At 32.9% G+C, this 17,946-nt stretch overlaps 1 protein-coding gene across 6 annotated transcripts in view; it reads right to left on the minus strand.

The window, feature by feature from the left end:
• Positions 1–17,946, minus strand: part of LOC122405535 (V-type proton ATPase 116 kDa subunit a1) — a 33,429-nt gene that overhangs the window by 3,296 nt on the left and 12,187 nt on the right. For 2 of the 6 annotated variants that reach the window (XM_043410381.1, XM_043410379.1), the window contains exons 3-6: positions 9,000–9,100; positions 2,088–2,214; positions 1,830–2,006; positions 299–511 (exon numbers count right to left, since the gene is read on the minus strand). In XM_043410381.1, the coding sequence (XP_043266316.1) occupies positions 299–511; positions 1,830–2,006; positions 2,088–2,214; positions 9,000–9,100 (618 nt within the window). Of the gene's footprint in view, positions 1–298; positions 512–1,829; positions 2,007–2,087; positions 2,215–8,999; positions 9,101–14,075; positions 14,129–14,735; positions 14,849–17,946 lie in introns of all 6 variants that reach the window. The other 4 variants (XM_043410382.1, XM_043410380.1, XM_043410383.1 and 1 more) reach the window with 3 other exon arrangements.

Raw genomic sequence — 17,946 nt, forward strand, 5'->3', positions numbered from 1 at the left:
TTATGCAAATTCATATTTTTATTAACAGAATTAATGAAACGGGAGCTTTGTAGATGATTGTCTCAACCCTTAAATATAATAATAATATTATTATAACACATTACCGACCGATAGCCTATTAATCGACTTTTTTACCGACCAACACTTACCGACCGATAGCCGATTAATCAACCGCTACCGGTCGGTAAAGTGTTAAGTGCATTCTGTAGTTTTTTGAGGATTAAAATTCCCCATAAATGCATAAACATCCGCAGTCTAGTTATTACCAAATCTGTCGAAAGAATTACGAATCACTCACAGTGCCACGGCGCAATGCCAACTGAATTGTTTCTATATCCAGTACCGGAACCCAGCATTCAGCGATCAAACATTTCTGCGTCACGTCCAAATTGAACAAATTCAACGTGTGATAAATTGCTTTGATCTTACGGACTTTCACGAACCAATTTTTAATGTTCTTCGCGGCTGCCACTAAGACACGATGACGATGATCTTGAGTTTGGCCCAGAACCTAAACAAAGTTGCAGATTGAACGTAAATCGAAGCAAAGAATTTGTAGCGGCCATTGTATAGCCAGGGTATGAATGGGAATGGAATGCAAGGACAGTTTTAAGCTTTTTATTTTTCTATTTTTCGATAATTTTTCTTCCATTTTTTCTTCCTCAATAAAGACATTTTTTGAAAATATCTCGAGATCTAATAATTTTTTGACCATGGTACCCTAATCATTTTTTACGCAGAATGAACAGAAGAATCTATCTGTGTAAAAAAAAATATGCATTTCTATTTAAAGAAACGATGCAATTGTTAATTGCACATGCACTGCTGCATCTAAAAAAAATTTTAAGACCTACAGATGTAATGCTCTTCGAACCATTTATCTTTCCCCTTTGGCATTTTTTCGGAGATGCAATAATAACGGAGTTATGACTTGTAACAATTGCGTGGACCACCCTGTATATTGAAGGGAGGTTTGAAGAAGATTAGTCTGTTATAGACGCTTTACGGCCAGTCTGTTGGGTTTGTTATTTGACCCCCCCAGCCCCCTGAAATTTAAGGGGTCTGGTAACTCTAGAATATTGAAAAATTCGATGGCTTAAATAATAGTTTGAAGCCTTAAAAACATTATGCGAAAGGTCTCAGTGTCGGAACAATGTTTTTGCTGAAAATTTAGAGCCCCAAACGATGACGTGTATCTGCGTCCTGTAGCGCGTTAAGACGTATGTACATAATTGGGAGGGTACGACTTTTAAATGCATTTTCCTCGGAACTATGTTTTACAAAACGGTGTGCAGCATTACTCCAGTTCTAATTAATCAATTGCTTTGAAAATTTACAGTTATCTTTACTATTATATTTATTAGGCATTGACGATCCGTTTTTTTCAAAATTGTCAAATAATTCTGCAAAATATTCGTAATAAGAACTCGTTTTTGTGTTAAAATTCGATTTTAAGTTTCAAATATCTGCCACATTGTTAATTTTTATATAAATTGAAATGTCTCATCGTCAATGCCTAGGACATTTATCATAGTTAATGGAATATTTCGGTTTTTGTTGTACATAACAACCATTTTACCACAATCCTGCACACCAGCTGGCCATCAAAACAAGAAGTGGCTCGGGAACATGGCGCTGTGTAGGCTTAATTATAAATATTTTTTAAACATTGCCAAGGGTTTTTTTCAACATTTGTTACACCTAAATACAGTGCAAAGTTTCAGGATAATTGAATGCTTACTTTATCTTCAGTGTTGCTTAAAAAAATGCCTCGTTTTCCATACCGCTAGAGGTACCAGACCCCTTAATTGAAAAAATAAGTATCTTACCGTGTTCAAATCTTCGATTCGCGTCATGACGCCCATAGCCATTTCACGTCGATCGGCGGGCGCCTCGGGGCACGGGTACAACGTAGCCCTGAACCCCTCGCAGATCTTTTTAACTCGAGTTTTCAACTGATCTCCTTGGAAGAATATGATAAACACAGACTTGAAGACTTGATCCGCCTACAAGAAAGCATCGCGATACGTAGAAACAATTTCAGAAGAGAATAGAGTACCATGAGCAGGTCTGAGTGTTCAACTTACCGTTGAGGGATCCTCCAAAGGGGCTTCGATCTCAGCTTGGCGTAAAAATACATTACCGCGGCATGCACGCCATAGCATGCGTTCGAATGCAGGGATGCGTTCTCTTAGGATAACTCCGGCGACGAAGCTATTTAAAGAACAATGTTAATAAATGTGTATCGACAGCGAACGAACGAAGCAGAAATAATAATAAAATCATAATACTATTGGTTAACGTACTATTTGATATGAAAGAAAAACAATTTATCACGCGCACGCACGCACGCACAATCCATTCTTGAATACAGTACGAACAGAATAAAACAACAACAATTTGTAGAGAAAAAAGTTATTCTCAGATATATGTGAAGAAAAAAAAGAAACCACCATAGTTACCATTGTACATCGGTATCATTAATGGTCATGTAGTTTTTCAACCTGTATCGTTCGGTATTCTAATAATTTTATTCGTAGTACAATCGATTGTAACGTTATTTGTATATCAATGTAATGTTCACGTACGGAACGGAATTTTGTACGTTCTTATCGAAAAATGATGATTCTGTAGCCATGGTCCCTTACAACATCCTAAATATTTACCAATATATTTGCCATTAATCAGAAAATGTTGGGATTTAGGGAACCTTTTATTTTATATTATACCAACAGTATATGTATAGTGTGCAGTTTGATGGAAAAAAAAAAACATATTAAACAAGCACGTCGATGTCTGTTGTACGCAGAAAGAATGCGGTTGTACTTTACTACGAATAATGCACTCACATGTAAATAGATAAAGTGTTTAGTGATTACTATAAAAACTGCAACTGCAAATCTCAGAAAGTTCGGTTTACTATTATTAATTGAAACTCACAATGCAAAAGGGATATTACAGGGATTATAATCGTGTTAAACATTGTACGAGTTAAGGGATTGTAATGTAAATACAGCGATGTATGGTTGTTGAATTTCGTTAAATCCAGAGGACCCAGACAAAGAAAGGTAGATATAGTAATGTCGAGTAGCGACAACAAACGATAATCATGCAATATACGAGGGAATGGTACCGATGCGTTTCTAGAATTCAGCCGATTAAAATCAAATCCAAACATGATATAAATCAAACTTTCTATTTTCGACTGAGTTTAATTATGTTATGCAACTTGGAGATTTTTAATAATTTCTAAAGAAACAGAAAGGATTTCATCATGGATCTGCCTTAGACATTGGAACGCACAATGATTGATCGAGGAGTATATTCATATACAGGGTGTTCAGACAACCTTGGGAAAAATGTTAATGGGGGATTCTAGAGGCCAAAATAAGACGAAAATCAAGGATACAAATTTGTTAATTGAGGCTTCATTAAAATGTTATTAATGTTTAAAGTTTCGCCCGTTTTGAATTTTTTTCTCGAAAATGCGCAGGATTTCGGAGGTATGTTTCTTCACCAAAAATGATTGTAATTGACCCCCGCAACCGAAAATAATTTTTCCAGAACGATTTGAAATTTTTTTTTTCCGTCGAAAAATTTCACACCTTCTCGAATTTTTTTCTAGAAAGTGGGTAGGATTTCGAGGGTATGTTTCTTCACCAAAAATGATTGTAACTGACCCCCTCAACCGAAAATAATTTTTTCACGACGATTCGAATTTTTTTTTTGAAATTTAAGGGAAATAGGTACGCGTATGGTCAGACAGTACATTTTCAGTAACTAATTTTTTTCTCGAAAGTGCGTAGGATTTCGGGGGTATGTGTATTCACCAAAAATGATTGTAATATACCCCTGCAACTAAAAATAATTTTTTCAAAACAATTTGAAATTTTTTAATTTTGTCGAATAATTTCACACCTACTGGAATTTTTTTCTCAAAAGTGGGTAGGATTTCGGGGGTATGTGTATTCACCAAAAATGATTGTAATATACCCCTGCAAATAAAAATAATTTTTTTAAAACGATTTGAAATTTTGTAATTTTGTCGAATAATTTCACACCTACTGGAATTTTTTTCTCGAAAGTGGGTAGGATTTCGGGGGTATGTGTATTCACCAAAAATGATTGTAATATACCCCTGCAACCGAAGATAATTTTTCCAGAACGATTTGAAATTTTTTAATTTAATTGTTAATAACTTTTTAACGAAGCCTCAGTCAAGAAATTGATATTCTTGATTTTCGTCTTATTTTGGCCTCCAGAATCTCCCATTAAAATTTTTCCCAGGGTTGCCCGAACACCCTTGCATAGGAATATGTCGGTACTCGCGAGAGAGCGTAGCCATCTGCTGGCGACTGCAGGAAATGTCGCCACAGTATAAAGTAGAGGGAAACGTGGACCAAATTACATTACAGATTATTTTTCTTTAAAAAGATTTAAGTTAACGTGTAACAAAAAACAGAAACTAAACTACTCGTGTAATTTGTTAATTTAAAATAGTACATTAAAATATTATATTATTTAGTTAAAAGTAATTTAATTTATGCGGTGTTTGGACTTGTTTTAATCGCAAAGATCCCAGTGATGCATTAGTACCATTCCCATAAAGATGAAATGAAAATTGCGCAAAGTAAGAAGTCTCCTTATCGCATGATTATTTTTGGGGGGGTGTCTGTTTAATTGTTCCCTTTCAGTTTCTGTTGGGATATTCATCTATGTAAAAAAACAATGCATCCTTGTTATGCTCGGGTAAATCGGGCTGTGATTCTCTCGTGATCGTGTAATATTAGCAACATTTACGCATGCATAGAAGGGTGAGTGGAAGAGAAACGGGGAGGACGAGGGGAGGGACTTCTAAGTACCTCCCCTCCCGAAGAATATATTTACGAGTTTATGGTTGTATACGGCATTCACTCGTTAGTGTGTGAAACAAAATCACTCTGCATCTTCCTAGATTTCATTGGTATATTTACGGGGCGTAAACACATTCTTTTCCTCACGCTGTGTGGCTGGCAAGCTGGCCAACGTAACAGAGAATAGGTCCAACAGGTAATCGTCTAAGGGTGTGATTTCCATTCACGTAACGCATCGTGCAGAACATCGTAAACACGGTTTTAAGGGCTTTTTTTCGTATGTCATTATATACCGGGTGGTCCGCACGAGCTATTACAAATTGTTTTAATCAAGTAAACTATCAGGAATAAAGATGACATTCTTTTTTACGACTCGAAAAGTTAAGTTTTTCAGAAGCTAAAAACTAATGAAAAAAATTATTTACTGAACTTTAAAAATCTCAGAAAAAAAATAACATTTAGGAAACATTCATTAAAAGTTGTTTTCCATATTTTCTAAATGCGTTAGTAACTCAAAATGGTTCAGTTTTTTAGATGGTAACGTGTTTGTCCTTTGTTTAAATATTGAATATTGAGATTTTTTAATTAAAAATTCTTTTGTAGCTTATATGCGATACGAGGGTAGTGATGTGATCGATATCGAAGTATTTAATTTTTCAGGGGGGAAAAAGGTATTTTGCTATTGGAAACAGTTGACCAATATTTTTGCATATTTGGTGCTTCGACTATTCCCACGTTTAGAGTAATCTAAACACAGAGTCATGCCACTTCTGCCAAATTGATTTGCGTGATAGCTACTTGTTTCTTGTTTATTCGTTAACATAATAATTTGTTCCTTGTATTGTTTAGTAAATTGCTCGTAAAACATAGAGTAAAATAGTCGATTGATTCTTTTATGTTGCTTTGGTATTTGTGGTTCGGTTGTTTGAGAATGTTTGACCAAATTTATTCTTGTTCGAAGATCGTCGAGTAAAATGGTCGAGTTTTTTATGTTGCTTGGTACTCGTGGTCTGGTTGTTAGAGGATGTTTGATCGAATTTATTCTTCTTTGAAGATCGTCTGTTTCTGTAATATTCTCGACGGTACGTTTTCTTCCAGATTTCCAAAATCACTATCACTTTTCATAGAAATTTGTCCATTTTCTTCTTGGTGGGATGATATCACTGCCACTGATACGATATCTCTGTCACTGATATTCTATTAATCGATGAATCAGATTTAGCAGAGTTGGTACTATTGTGAATTCTTGCAATACACATCTTTCGTTAGATACATATGTGTTTCTAGTGTAATTAATTGTGATTCATATCATTATTCTAACGTAGAAATGGAATTTTATATGTGAAAAAATATCAAAGTTGTCTAACATGCTTCCACAAAATTGGTTTTATAAAATACGAATTGAGGATGTAAAAGCTAAAGAAATTTTCATTTAGAAATTGTTTAAGAGACACTGACTTTAAAAACAAAGCTGTGGGAATGAGTAACATTTAAATAATTGAATAAAATTAATGGTGCAAAAAGTGACTCAATGCAGGAAAAAAAAGAACAAAATTAGACGATAAGAAGATATCAAGTGTGTACTGAAGTGAATGGGCAATTTAACAATTAATTCCATGTAATCCACGATAATCTTCTGTTTTCCTACGATAAGCAAGGGATAGGCGCCTATAGATAACTTATATATAGCTTGAGTACTTAAGATAAAGAAAATTTGCTGCTCTGCTGTCATACATTAACTAAACATTTCTGATTCATATAGTGCAAACTTCTATTGTGGATATTTGTAGGGTTGCAAAAAAGATTTCGACCTAGATAAACTAAAAAATTGACACCAATTTTAGTAAACAGTATGCAGAACTCTAATTATCAGGAATGAAATTTTGGTGAAGGCTTAATTTAATGACCCTTTCTAGAGGCCAAAATAAGACGAAAATCAAGAATACCAATTTGTTGATGGAGGCTTTGTTAAAAAGTTATTAACATTTAAAGTTCCACCACTACTGAATTTTTTTCTCGAAAATGCGCAGGATATCGAGGGTATGTCTATTCACCAAAAATGATTGTAATTGATCCCCGCAACCGAAAATAATTTTTCCAAAACGATTTGAAATTTTTGTTTTCCGTCGAAAATTTCACACCTTCTCGAATTTTTTTCTAGAAAGTGGGTAGGATTTCAGGGGTGTGTGTAATGACCAAAAATGATTGTAATTGACCCTCATAACCGAAAATAATTTTTCCAAAACGATTTGAAATTTTTGTTTTTCGTCGAAAATTTCACACCTTCTCGAATTTTTTTCTAGAAAGTGGGTAGGATTTCAGGGATATATGTAATGACCAAAAATGATTGTAATTGACCCCCGCAATCGAAAATAATTTTTCCAGAACGATTTGAAATTTTCTAATTTAATTGTTAATAACTTTTTAACGAAGCCTCCATTAACAAATTGCTATTCTTGAATTTCGTCTTATTTCGGCCTCTAGAATCCCTCATTAAAATTTTTCCCAGGGTTGACCGAACACCCTGTATAAGTATCTATTACCCGCGAAAGTGTAAGTAAACACATTTTGTAAACAAGCACATTTATGCTCTGTTATCGCCATTGTAGGTATACAGTCGGTTACATATTTGGATACATGTATTTGTAAAACCAAACACACAATCTGGTTAAATGAACACATATACACTGTGGGCGAAAAGTTTCCAACCACCTTTGTTTTTTTCAATTAAAAGTTCAATCTTTTAAGTTTATCTTCGTTTTTGTATTATTGGTGAACAATAAAGATATTATAACAGTAAATTTTATAAAGCTTTGTATTTCAATACTTCAAACTATCACTAACCTCTTCAGGGATGATGGGGTCTATTTATTATTGATAGTAACTATAATTATAAAAAAAAAACTACAATATTCAAACTTGTCGCCTCATTTTGATTGATTTACGAATCTTTCACATGTATCAAGGTGGTCGAAAACTTTCTGCCAGTAATGTACATCATAGAAATTTCTTCACTGATCACATTATAATAATGGACTTATATCGTGTAGATTCGTGTATAGGGTAAAGTAAAAAATTAGTAAATTCAATTTTTCAGCCACTCACACAATATCAATTTGGCGCGTGGAGAACATGTAAACGGGACATAAACAAACGTCTCAAACAATTCGATTACGCGACGTTTTTTTAAAGAAAAGACAAAGTACAGACAAGTAAAGCGTGGAATGCGATCGCTGGTAAAATTAAAAATGAAATTTCTCAGATTAAGGGTAACAGAAAAGTGATGTTGAGTTTTCCAATACTCAAAGGGGTTTACCTGGGATTTTCTTTTAGTTTTCCTTATTATACATCTGATAATACGAGCAATTACAGTAAATTTGGTGTATAGAAAATTTTCATTCTTCTATAAATTCTCATAATTGTTCAATTGAAAGAGCAATACAATGGAGGATAGCAATCGAAAATAAACATATGTTGAGTAAGAAGTAGTCATAATTGAAAACCATTATTTCAACTAGAGAGTAAAAGAAACAAGTGGAAAAATGTCCTTTGAACATGGTTTTCTAAAAAAAGAAGTTTTACAGTTTCAGAATATTAAAAAAAAGAAAGAAAGGTATTTCTCAACAAGATAATAATCTAAAATGCATGATTAAAATTAGTTTAATGACGTCTGCTGAAGTGTCGTGAATTCTGTTTCAAAAAAGATTTGCAATCTTTAATAATTATAACTGAAAGAATTATTTTCACATTTGCTTATTCATAACAATGAACATTTTTTTTTATGAGTGATGATGAAAAAATTTATTACCATCGTGATTCATCGCAAACCTTTTTACTTTTCTTTGAGTCATTTTCGAGATATCTGAGCGACAATATTATAGTTTAGATAATTGTCATTCTGTGTATTCAATTATATTAGCTTATAGTAACGCTTATTTACTATACGCAAATAAATCGGTGTGTTTAAACTAGTACGGTGAAATTAATTAAAGTTTCATCGCGGGAACAATAAAAAAAATATAAAATTTTCATACTTGTCATTGAAATTGCTAATGATGTAGTTTCTTGGGTCGATAATATACTCTATTCAACGAATGTAGGATATAATAATGTATGGGAAGGATTAACTAGTCATGGAGTACATACCCCAGCTGGACAGGACCAAGGGCAGACTGGCGGGCGATATTATCATCACTAATCAATGCACGTGTCATGGATTCGGTGGGATTCAAGCCTGCGTGCTCTTGCTAACGACACAACAGACAAGACACAACCACATTAGCACACTAGACACGATCACAATGCTCCAATGCCACTCTGTTGTTGCATAAGTCTCTTGCGTTCAATGCGCGCAGAGGTGTGATTGAAGATATCTTTAATAGTTCGTGTTGTACAAAATGTACCATTTTACTATCCAACATTACTACAGAAAGCTACACAGAATACTGTCGATGCGTTCTGTCAAAAAGACAAACGCACAGAGTTACTTTAATCCTTCACAGGTATACTGTAATTTCACATTTTTTAAAGATTTGATAAATTTTTCACAAATGTAGCGTGTCTGTGAAGGTTTAAAGACGTATTGTGTGCACCATAGATGCATTAAAATTGCCAGAGAGGGCGTGGCCATCGCTGAAGCGCACGATGCGCAAGGCAGCGTGCGCGAAAGACTATCGGAACTTGTAACGCGAGTGCAACGCGCATCTACCTTGCGCATTACGCGGAGTTCAAGCGAGGGCTATTTCAATTTTCGTGCATCTATGGTTGCGACTTGCGACCCTGCACACGTACAAAACAAATGACAACAACAATATTATATATAAAAAAAAAATATTAGATAACAGGACACAAGACAGATCCGATAAAGTTTCTCGAAGTAGAGGCATTCCAAAGATTCTTGGACATCCCTGCCCTGTTCCTTTTTTGTTTAATGAAAACATGTATTTTTCCGTTTTAATACACACTAAATAAAAATAAAATTGAAAGCATCGCTCAAAATTCGATGATTAATAAATTGCACTATATTATTGTAGAAACTGTTAAACTCTTCATGTATAAATTTACTGTTTTACTTATAGATTGACAAATGTTATGAATCAATATTAGTTCAAAAGTCTATGCATTTAAAAAAAAAAAATAATTCGTTTCTGAAGTGATGTATTTTTGATAGATGAAACAATAAAATGAAAGACATGAAAATCATAAGTATGTCTCGTTCTAAATGGACATCACACTGAGTACACACATTAAAATTGTATTATATTACGAATATATTTAATTTTATTCTTACCGTCATCCTATGTGAACATAAAAAAATATATGTTTTCATTAAAAACAGGGGGCACCTCCAAATCTTCGAAGTTTGGACAAATGCCATACTATACTTATTTATACAAGTTTTACTATTTACTAACGACGAATATAGAAGAATTACAAATTTTCTTCCTCCTACAAAATGAAAATTGGGGGAAGCAGCTTTGAACTTCGAAAGATATCTTAAATCAGTCACAAATATTGTTTAAATATGGAATACCAAACAATACTACGTTATATTCAAGCTGTTAATATTCATAATATTTTTTTTATTTCTAGGGGAGAAGAAATATAAGAGTGTCATAAGCATGGCAATTCTTATTTAACGGATTATCTGAAAAAATTAAATTATGATTATATAAACGAATTAAAATTTCTTAACAAACTGACTAAGATCCAATGTAATTCGTGTTCATGGGTACAGTGACGCATTATTATCAATAAATTGGTTTATCTTGGAAGTATGTCGAATCGATAAAAGGAATAAAGTTTCAGTCAGAAGTCGAAGCTACAAGGACATTTTAAAGATTCGTACATCGTTTCAAGTGGAATTTATAATTTATTAATCTCAAGAAGAATCACAGTTAGACGACATTTAACATTATCTAAAGTTGGAACATGATCCATGTGGTCTTTTAAAGCCAATTTGATTGAAAAGGATTTTCGACATTTGATTGATTCAGTTAATCTCATGTCTCGCGTATCTTTTCCGCTCGTATTAAAAAAAATGTCGATTCCATTTAAGATATACTTAATCAATCTTCAAATATCCTTGACAATTCGATTTACTAAACTTCGATGTTCGCATTTTCATTCTTTTCTTTAAATTATCGTACTTTCTGAGATAAATCCATTTATAGATGAAAAACAGGCCACCCTTTAATAACTTACAGTTATACAGAATGGCCCACTCTAATTTATAAATGCAATTACCTCTCGAACTGTTCGTTATTCGCCAAAATGTTTCAAACGGGACTTGTTCTATTTCGAGGGGAAATAATTGTAATGTTAGTTTCTTTATAGGTGGACGTGTAAAGAATAAATGAAAACCAAATTCATTTTTTTTTTCATGAAAATTATATTTTTTTTATTTATCAAGAGGCTAGTCTTTATCTATACAGAAATATTAAACTATTTATGTAAAATAACTATTAATTTAAGAGATATTTTAATTTCAATTAAAATATTTCCTAAATTAATAATCATTATAGTTTAATATTTTTTTGTACAAATAAAGATGTGTTGCCATCGACTGATAAATTAAAAAATATACAATTTCATTAAGAAAGAAAAGAAAAACGAATTTGGTAACGTCGACCTACAAAAAGATTATTTCCATTGAATTACTTTCCCTTCAAAACGGATCCAATTAAAAAATTTTTCGAATGGCAAACAATTCGGGAGGAAATTGTGTTTATAGATTAAAATGAGTCACCCTGTATCGTACATTGTACTTTTTACTCTACTACAACGCTATTTCCTTTTTCTGTGTTGAACAAACTTAATACTCGATTTTGTATAAAAAATTCTCCTTTGCATAATGTGAAAGAAGAAAGACATCTTCGTATAAAGCATCATCTAACAGGCAAGCAGTATAGCAACATAAATGCATAGATTGTTCTTATTTTTGTCTAGTAGGAGAAGTTATAGTCGGATACCGAAACTACTTAATTGTAATATTCAAAGGTCGTTTAACTAATGATCATTATAAAAGAATCAGTGTGCAGCATGCAAAGTAAGCTTACTACATACTAGGTTAAGTGGATACATATATTATTATACATACCCATGGCCAGACCATCATCATTTTTGTTATTTACATGGAAGATGACTACATAATGATTTTTGCATAAAAAAAGAATGCTTCAAAATAAGTAAATCAATAATGAATGTATGAATTCATGTACGTTATTCGAGTATCACTATTATAACCCAGGTGTTCGATACAGTTTGAAAGTTTTTTTTTAATAAATTTAAATATGTTACATGGGTGATGTCAAACTGTATCAACTGTTATATAGTATGAATTTTATCTGAAACTTTTTAATGATAATTTAACATGTATTCTACTAAGAATCGAGGACTGTATAAAACGCTTGATAAATAAATGTTATTTAATGAAGCAAACAGTCGCATTTGTCTTTAAAGAGCATTTACAGTCGTTCAAGCAGTAATTTTTTTATGATAATTGCCTTTCACTACCATTGTTTGTGCAGTCGGTCGCAGAGGTATCTTTGCAACCATTGATCTCAAACCATTTGTATTTTTTTATATTTTTATTAATTGATATTGGTTAACAAACGATAGTTTAATATAACATAACCAAAACTTTCAGGAAATTAACAGTATTTGACCAGAATAATAAAAAAAACAATGTTAAACATTATCTTCGTTGTTTCATTAATGCAATGTTTATGTTACTTAGATAATATATATAAATATTCATAAAATGTATCTATTTGTTGATTTGTATATTTTTCGAAACGAAGAAGCAAAGCAAAGGTAAAACAAAAGTATTGAAAACACGAACTTTCAAAGTTTGAGACTTAGAAATTTGAAATCACATAAATCGAGAATGCGTTTCAAATTTAATTTATATTAAATCGAGACTTTATTATTGAATCGGTTTTAATGCTTCGTTCCTATTAATTTGCAGAAAATTTACAAGGAATATGTTATATTATTTCTATTTACCTTGGAAAATTATCAAATGTTTGACATCTATAGCTGGTAAAATACAAATACTTTTGACTCGCTGCTTGGAATGTCACTTAATTCATATTTTGTACATATGAAATATTGAAATATGTTTATTCAGAAATGAAAATTGTAAACAGTGTTTTTTTTTAACAAAAATATTTAAATAATATACACGTACAAAAAAGTATATACACTTTTTTTTGAGCAAAATTGAGCGTACAATTAGAAAGCTACGCAAACAAATAAATATATCTAAATAGATATGTATAGATAGTGTTAATTAATTGATTGATCGGTCTAATTAAGTTCGACTGTAGTAATATTATTATGTTTTACAATTTTCAATAAAAACTGTCTAATCAGTCGTTAAATTAGTATTATTAATAATTTATATACAGAATTACATGTTATTATGTTACTAATTTAATACAATTATAGCTTTTCTTTTATTGTCTCATTTTCTGTTTCACCATTCCAGTAAACCTAATATTTTTTTATAGAAAGATAACTGATGTAATATTAATCGAAATAAAAATTAAAAGATTATATGAAAGTCCCAATTTGTACGCTCAATTTTCTATCAATACAATATTTGTAAATATTAAACAATAGTTACAAATATCGATGAGAAAGAAATGCTGTTTTATTTTTTATACTAAATATTTCTCGTATCTCGAAAAACGAGTGTATTTTTATTAACGTACCCTCAATTTTGTGATTAATTGTACGAAACCTACCATACAAGGTTGAATTGATTCACAAGAATAGAGATGTGCGAATTTTGTTAATAATATCAATTTGTAAATATCGAAGTAAAATAAATACTTCAGCGTTATTAAGTAAACTATAATAATTAGTATCACGTAATGTCTGTTAAAGCATTTCTAATAAACATCCTTCAGAGTAAAATGTGTACATTATACATATCCATACATATACGTGGTGTATTATATATATTTATAGTGTATTATGTATAAAGCACATCTTAGATCTGTATTCGAAGAACAACGATTTTTGTTATTGTGTACTGTTACGATAATAAGAATAATTCTGTTTTCTTTTTAAACATATGAAACAAGAGCTATAAATGTTTTTAGTGACTATAATATTAGTGCTCCGTTTTCGGCTAAAAGGTTTTAGGTAGCTACAGGCAAAAAACATAGAACAAACAGTTTTGCAAGTGCAAAATAACGGTTGATAACAGCTTGCCTGAGGGGATTCCTATACTGTGCTCCTATGGTGTCTGCCGTAGTATACAGGTGCTGTAACCACAGAACACACTGACGTATTGTGCCCTTCTACTTAAAATCTATATCTGCGCACACAGCTTAATTGCACAAAGAGTATTTATCGCAAGCTCTACAATATATGCATAACGTTCGATTAATAAAACTCTAACTTTATTCAAAGAATACACGACGTATCTAGTATATCTTTCAAACGTTCCGTATTCCTGTTATTGCGAACATTATCTTTGGCCCAATACCGTAGCAAACCAGAGAACAGTCGGCGAACTCCGTTAAAGGTTTCAATAATAAAATTCACCGAGCGTTTCACGTTGTACAAAGATTTTAAGTATCGGTGTTTAAAAAAATGTAGAACGTAAAGATTTTCGGTTTTATTTTCGTACAGCGGAATCGTCTATTCTACGATTCGTTTCTGTATACTTGTTAATTTTGCGTCGCGTGAATTAACGAACGCAATATTTACACAATGCTGGTCGTAGCGTAGGGACAGTACCGTTGGAAAACAAATTTTAACAGTTGTAGAATTTTGTTGAAGCGAGATATATATTTTTGTCTTTTTTTATTATTAATTGTGCAAATCACTACGTTCTACATTACTTGAATTTACACCACGTTTAATTACCCGAGCTTGAGAGCCTGGCCGCCAGCGCGGAGGCCCTCTTCACCCAAGAGAGTGACTTGTTCTTCCTCACGGCTGGGGTCTGCCATCTGCGACACGACACCTCCATGCTCAGCCTGGCAACAGACACATGTCACCTCTCTTTTGCCCTATCTCCCGATTTGTTTAATTCTTTTCATTAATAAGTTTATCACACTCACCAATCTGAATACAGATGGTCGTTAGAAAATTCGGTAAAGGGATAGAGAAATCGGATATATGGATTTTTTACAGGACTTGACAACAATACGATAATTATAAACTTTAAAAATTAAAGATAATCATCCAAAGTCTATCTAATACTTTATCTTACTGTGTTCTAGCTAATAATGAGAAATAAAATTTTTTTACATTTCATCCTTGAACGTAATATGGAAACAATAGATAACAAGAGCAATTACATACATATGATTTGTATAATGTAAATCAAATCGTTTCTCGTTGGTTACACCAAGAACAAACGCATATTACAACTAAGATTGCCACCTTTTTGATTCTTTTTTTTTTTATCGAATTTTTAGCTGAAAGTAATCGTTACGTTTTCCGTTCCCCCTGGCCCTAGAAACATTAAACTTTTTAAAGTTTTGCACATTATTCTTAAAAATATCTGGAAATTGTGTTCGGTTTCATTACAATGCAGAGTGTACATCCTGACATGCCGATGTACTGTGTTTAAGACACGTTCGATTATTTCATTGATGTATGTTGTAAACGAAACTTGATGTGTTTTGAACAAGTAGCAAATTAAAATGAAAAGTTTAGTTAATCAAACTAATCCTTCTGTTTCACTTTTTTATTTACCAAAAAGCTTGTAGCATTTTATGTAATAATAAACTCAAGCATTGTTCAATGTCGACAAACATTTTAATAAATATAAAACTTGCGTATAAAACGGTAATGACTTTTAGAAAGATGGATGTGTGGCGTCGCCACCAGAGGGTCCGCGCTCTCACAAGCGCTCGACCAATCCCTCGATTGCTATATACAGAGTGTTCGACCACCCCTAGAAAAATTTTAATGGAGGATTCTAGAGGCCAAAATAAGACGAAAATCAAGAATACTAAATTATTGATGGAGGCTTCGTTAAAAAGTTATTAACGTTCAAAGTTCTACCCGTACTGAATTTTTTTCTCGAAAATGCGCAGGATTTTGGGGGTATGTCTACTCACCAAAAATGATTGTAACTGACCCCCGCAACCGAAAATAATTTTTCCAAAACGATTTGAAATTTTTTTTTTCGGTCGAAAAATTCCACACCTTCTCGAATTTTTTTCTCGAAAATGCGCAGGATTTCGGGGATAATTGTAATGACCAAAAATGATTGTAATTGACCCCCGCAACCGAAAATAATTTTTCCTCCTACGATTCTCAACAAAAAATGATCACCGTATCCACGATCGATATAAAATATAAAAATTAACTGTTGCTTGTTCAAAACAGATGAAGTTTTGTTTCTTTTTTATATTGTCTCAGGTGCCTAAAAGATCGTGCGTACCGCTACGATATATATGTTGTATACCTGAACAGGGTGTTAATAAAAACATGAAACATTTTTCCAAGATCAATTCTACGTGTCACAGTAACGAAAAATGTTCATATACACGTACGCCCGATAAACGGCGTTTGTTAGTCGCAGGCAATTCCCCGAAATACAAACAGAGACGTCTACGAAACTCCAACGCGTCTTACGCCAACCCAAATTGCTACACTCGTTACGTAAGAATTAAGAAAACATCAAACACGAAAAAAAGTACAGGCAAAAAGAACATGATCCGGATAGGGGGCTTGCAACATTTGGGCAAAAAACGCAGATATTTTAATACCATGCGAAAGTTAGAACGTTCAACTTTCTAGACAAACTGTCTTATAGTGCACCTGCAAATGTGTCCACGGTCCGTTGTCCATATTTTTCGAAATTTGATCGTGCTAACCTGTTGTCGACGACCTTCCGTTGACTGACCATGAAAATTGTAGAAGGACGGTTAACAAACAATTTCGAAACGATTCTGTTTTTTTAACAGACACTAGTCAAACTATTTTGGGGAACATTAACTATACAGCACAGCGATTATGGATGTAAATAATGAATAGTGAGCGTTCGAAAGAAGGATACAATTCAGTATGCATTGGAACAATAGTTCTTAACCTCTTCTTTTCGTTTATTCATAAAAAAAACATCGCAGTAATATGGCAGTCAACGTGTCAAGTGCTTACAAATTTTTTTCCAGCATTTTTTCTGTGTTGTTGTGTTTTCATATCACGCTTCTATGACTAGAATATCGCAGGATTATTGTAATAAATTATACGTATGTGTGTATCGAAAGGAAAACAATCCAAACACACATTTTTAAGCGAGTGGTAGGTTTTTCGTGTTAAAGCAAATCTTGGACAACTGCGAGAAACACGAGACCGAAGTCTCACAATTATAAAAATAGTTCCCAGTTCCCAGAAAGATAAATAAGAATAGCACAATGTGAAACTTATTTATTTACAACAATTTGTAATCCAGTTCAATCGCACACCAGTCGTATAATCGATAGGAATTGCTGAAAACTTCTTTAAGTATAAAACTAGTTATACTCATCGGATAGAGAATGAAGAGCCCTTTAAAATGAAACTGGTTTCAAGTCGATAGTGTAATTAGTTTCGGAGATATAAGGGTTCGAAATCGACAACAGCGAGAGGTCATTGAACTCTCGCGTAAATAGTAAACAATGCGCAGTAAGCGCGGCGCGCTAGACGCAGACAGAGAGAGTCAAATTAAAAAAATTATCCCTCCACATAAATTACGATATCTCCAAAATGGTAAGTCGGATCGACATAAATAAAAAACCGTTTTAAAGAGGAAGCTTTTCCGCTTCTAACAATGGCTCAATTATACATAAAGCACCAGTAGTTTCTGAACTGCACGCATCTAAATTTTTAGTACTTTTAATACGCGTTAATTGACTTTCCTAACGCGGAGAGCAAGACATAGCGGAATTTTTAAAATTACGCTTTTCTTTACACGATGATATCTCCAAAACGAAAAGTCGGATCGATATAAAACAAAAATCATTTTAAAAGGGAGCCCCTGCCACTTCTAACAGTAGCTCAATCGTGGAGAAAACATTAGTAGTGGGGGTTTTCTGATTAAAGACCAAACACGATACAACTTGGATCACATTTGAGCATT

The sequence above is a fragment of the Colletes gigas genome, unplaced genomic scaffold, assembly GCF_013123115.1.
Source record: "Colletes gigas isolate AHSC1104 unplaced genomic scaffold, ASM1312311v1 Colletes_gigas_Sc00004, whole genome shotgun sequence".
Classification (NCBI taxonomy): Eukaryota; Metazoa; Arthropoda; class Insecta; order Hymenoptera; family Colletidae; genus Colletes; species Colletes gigas.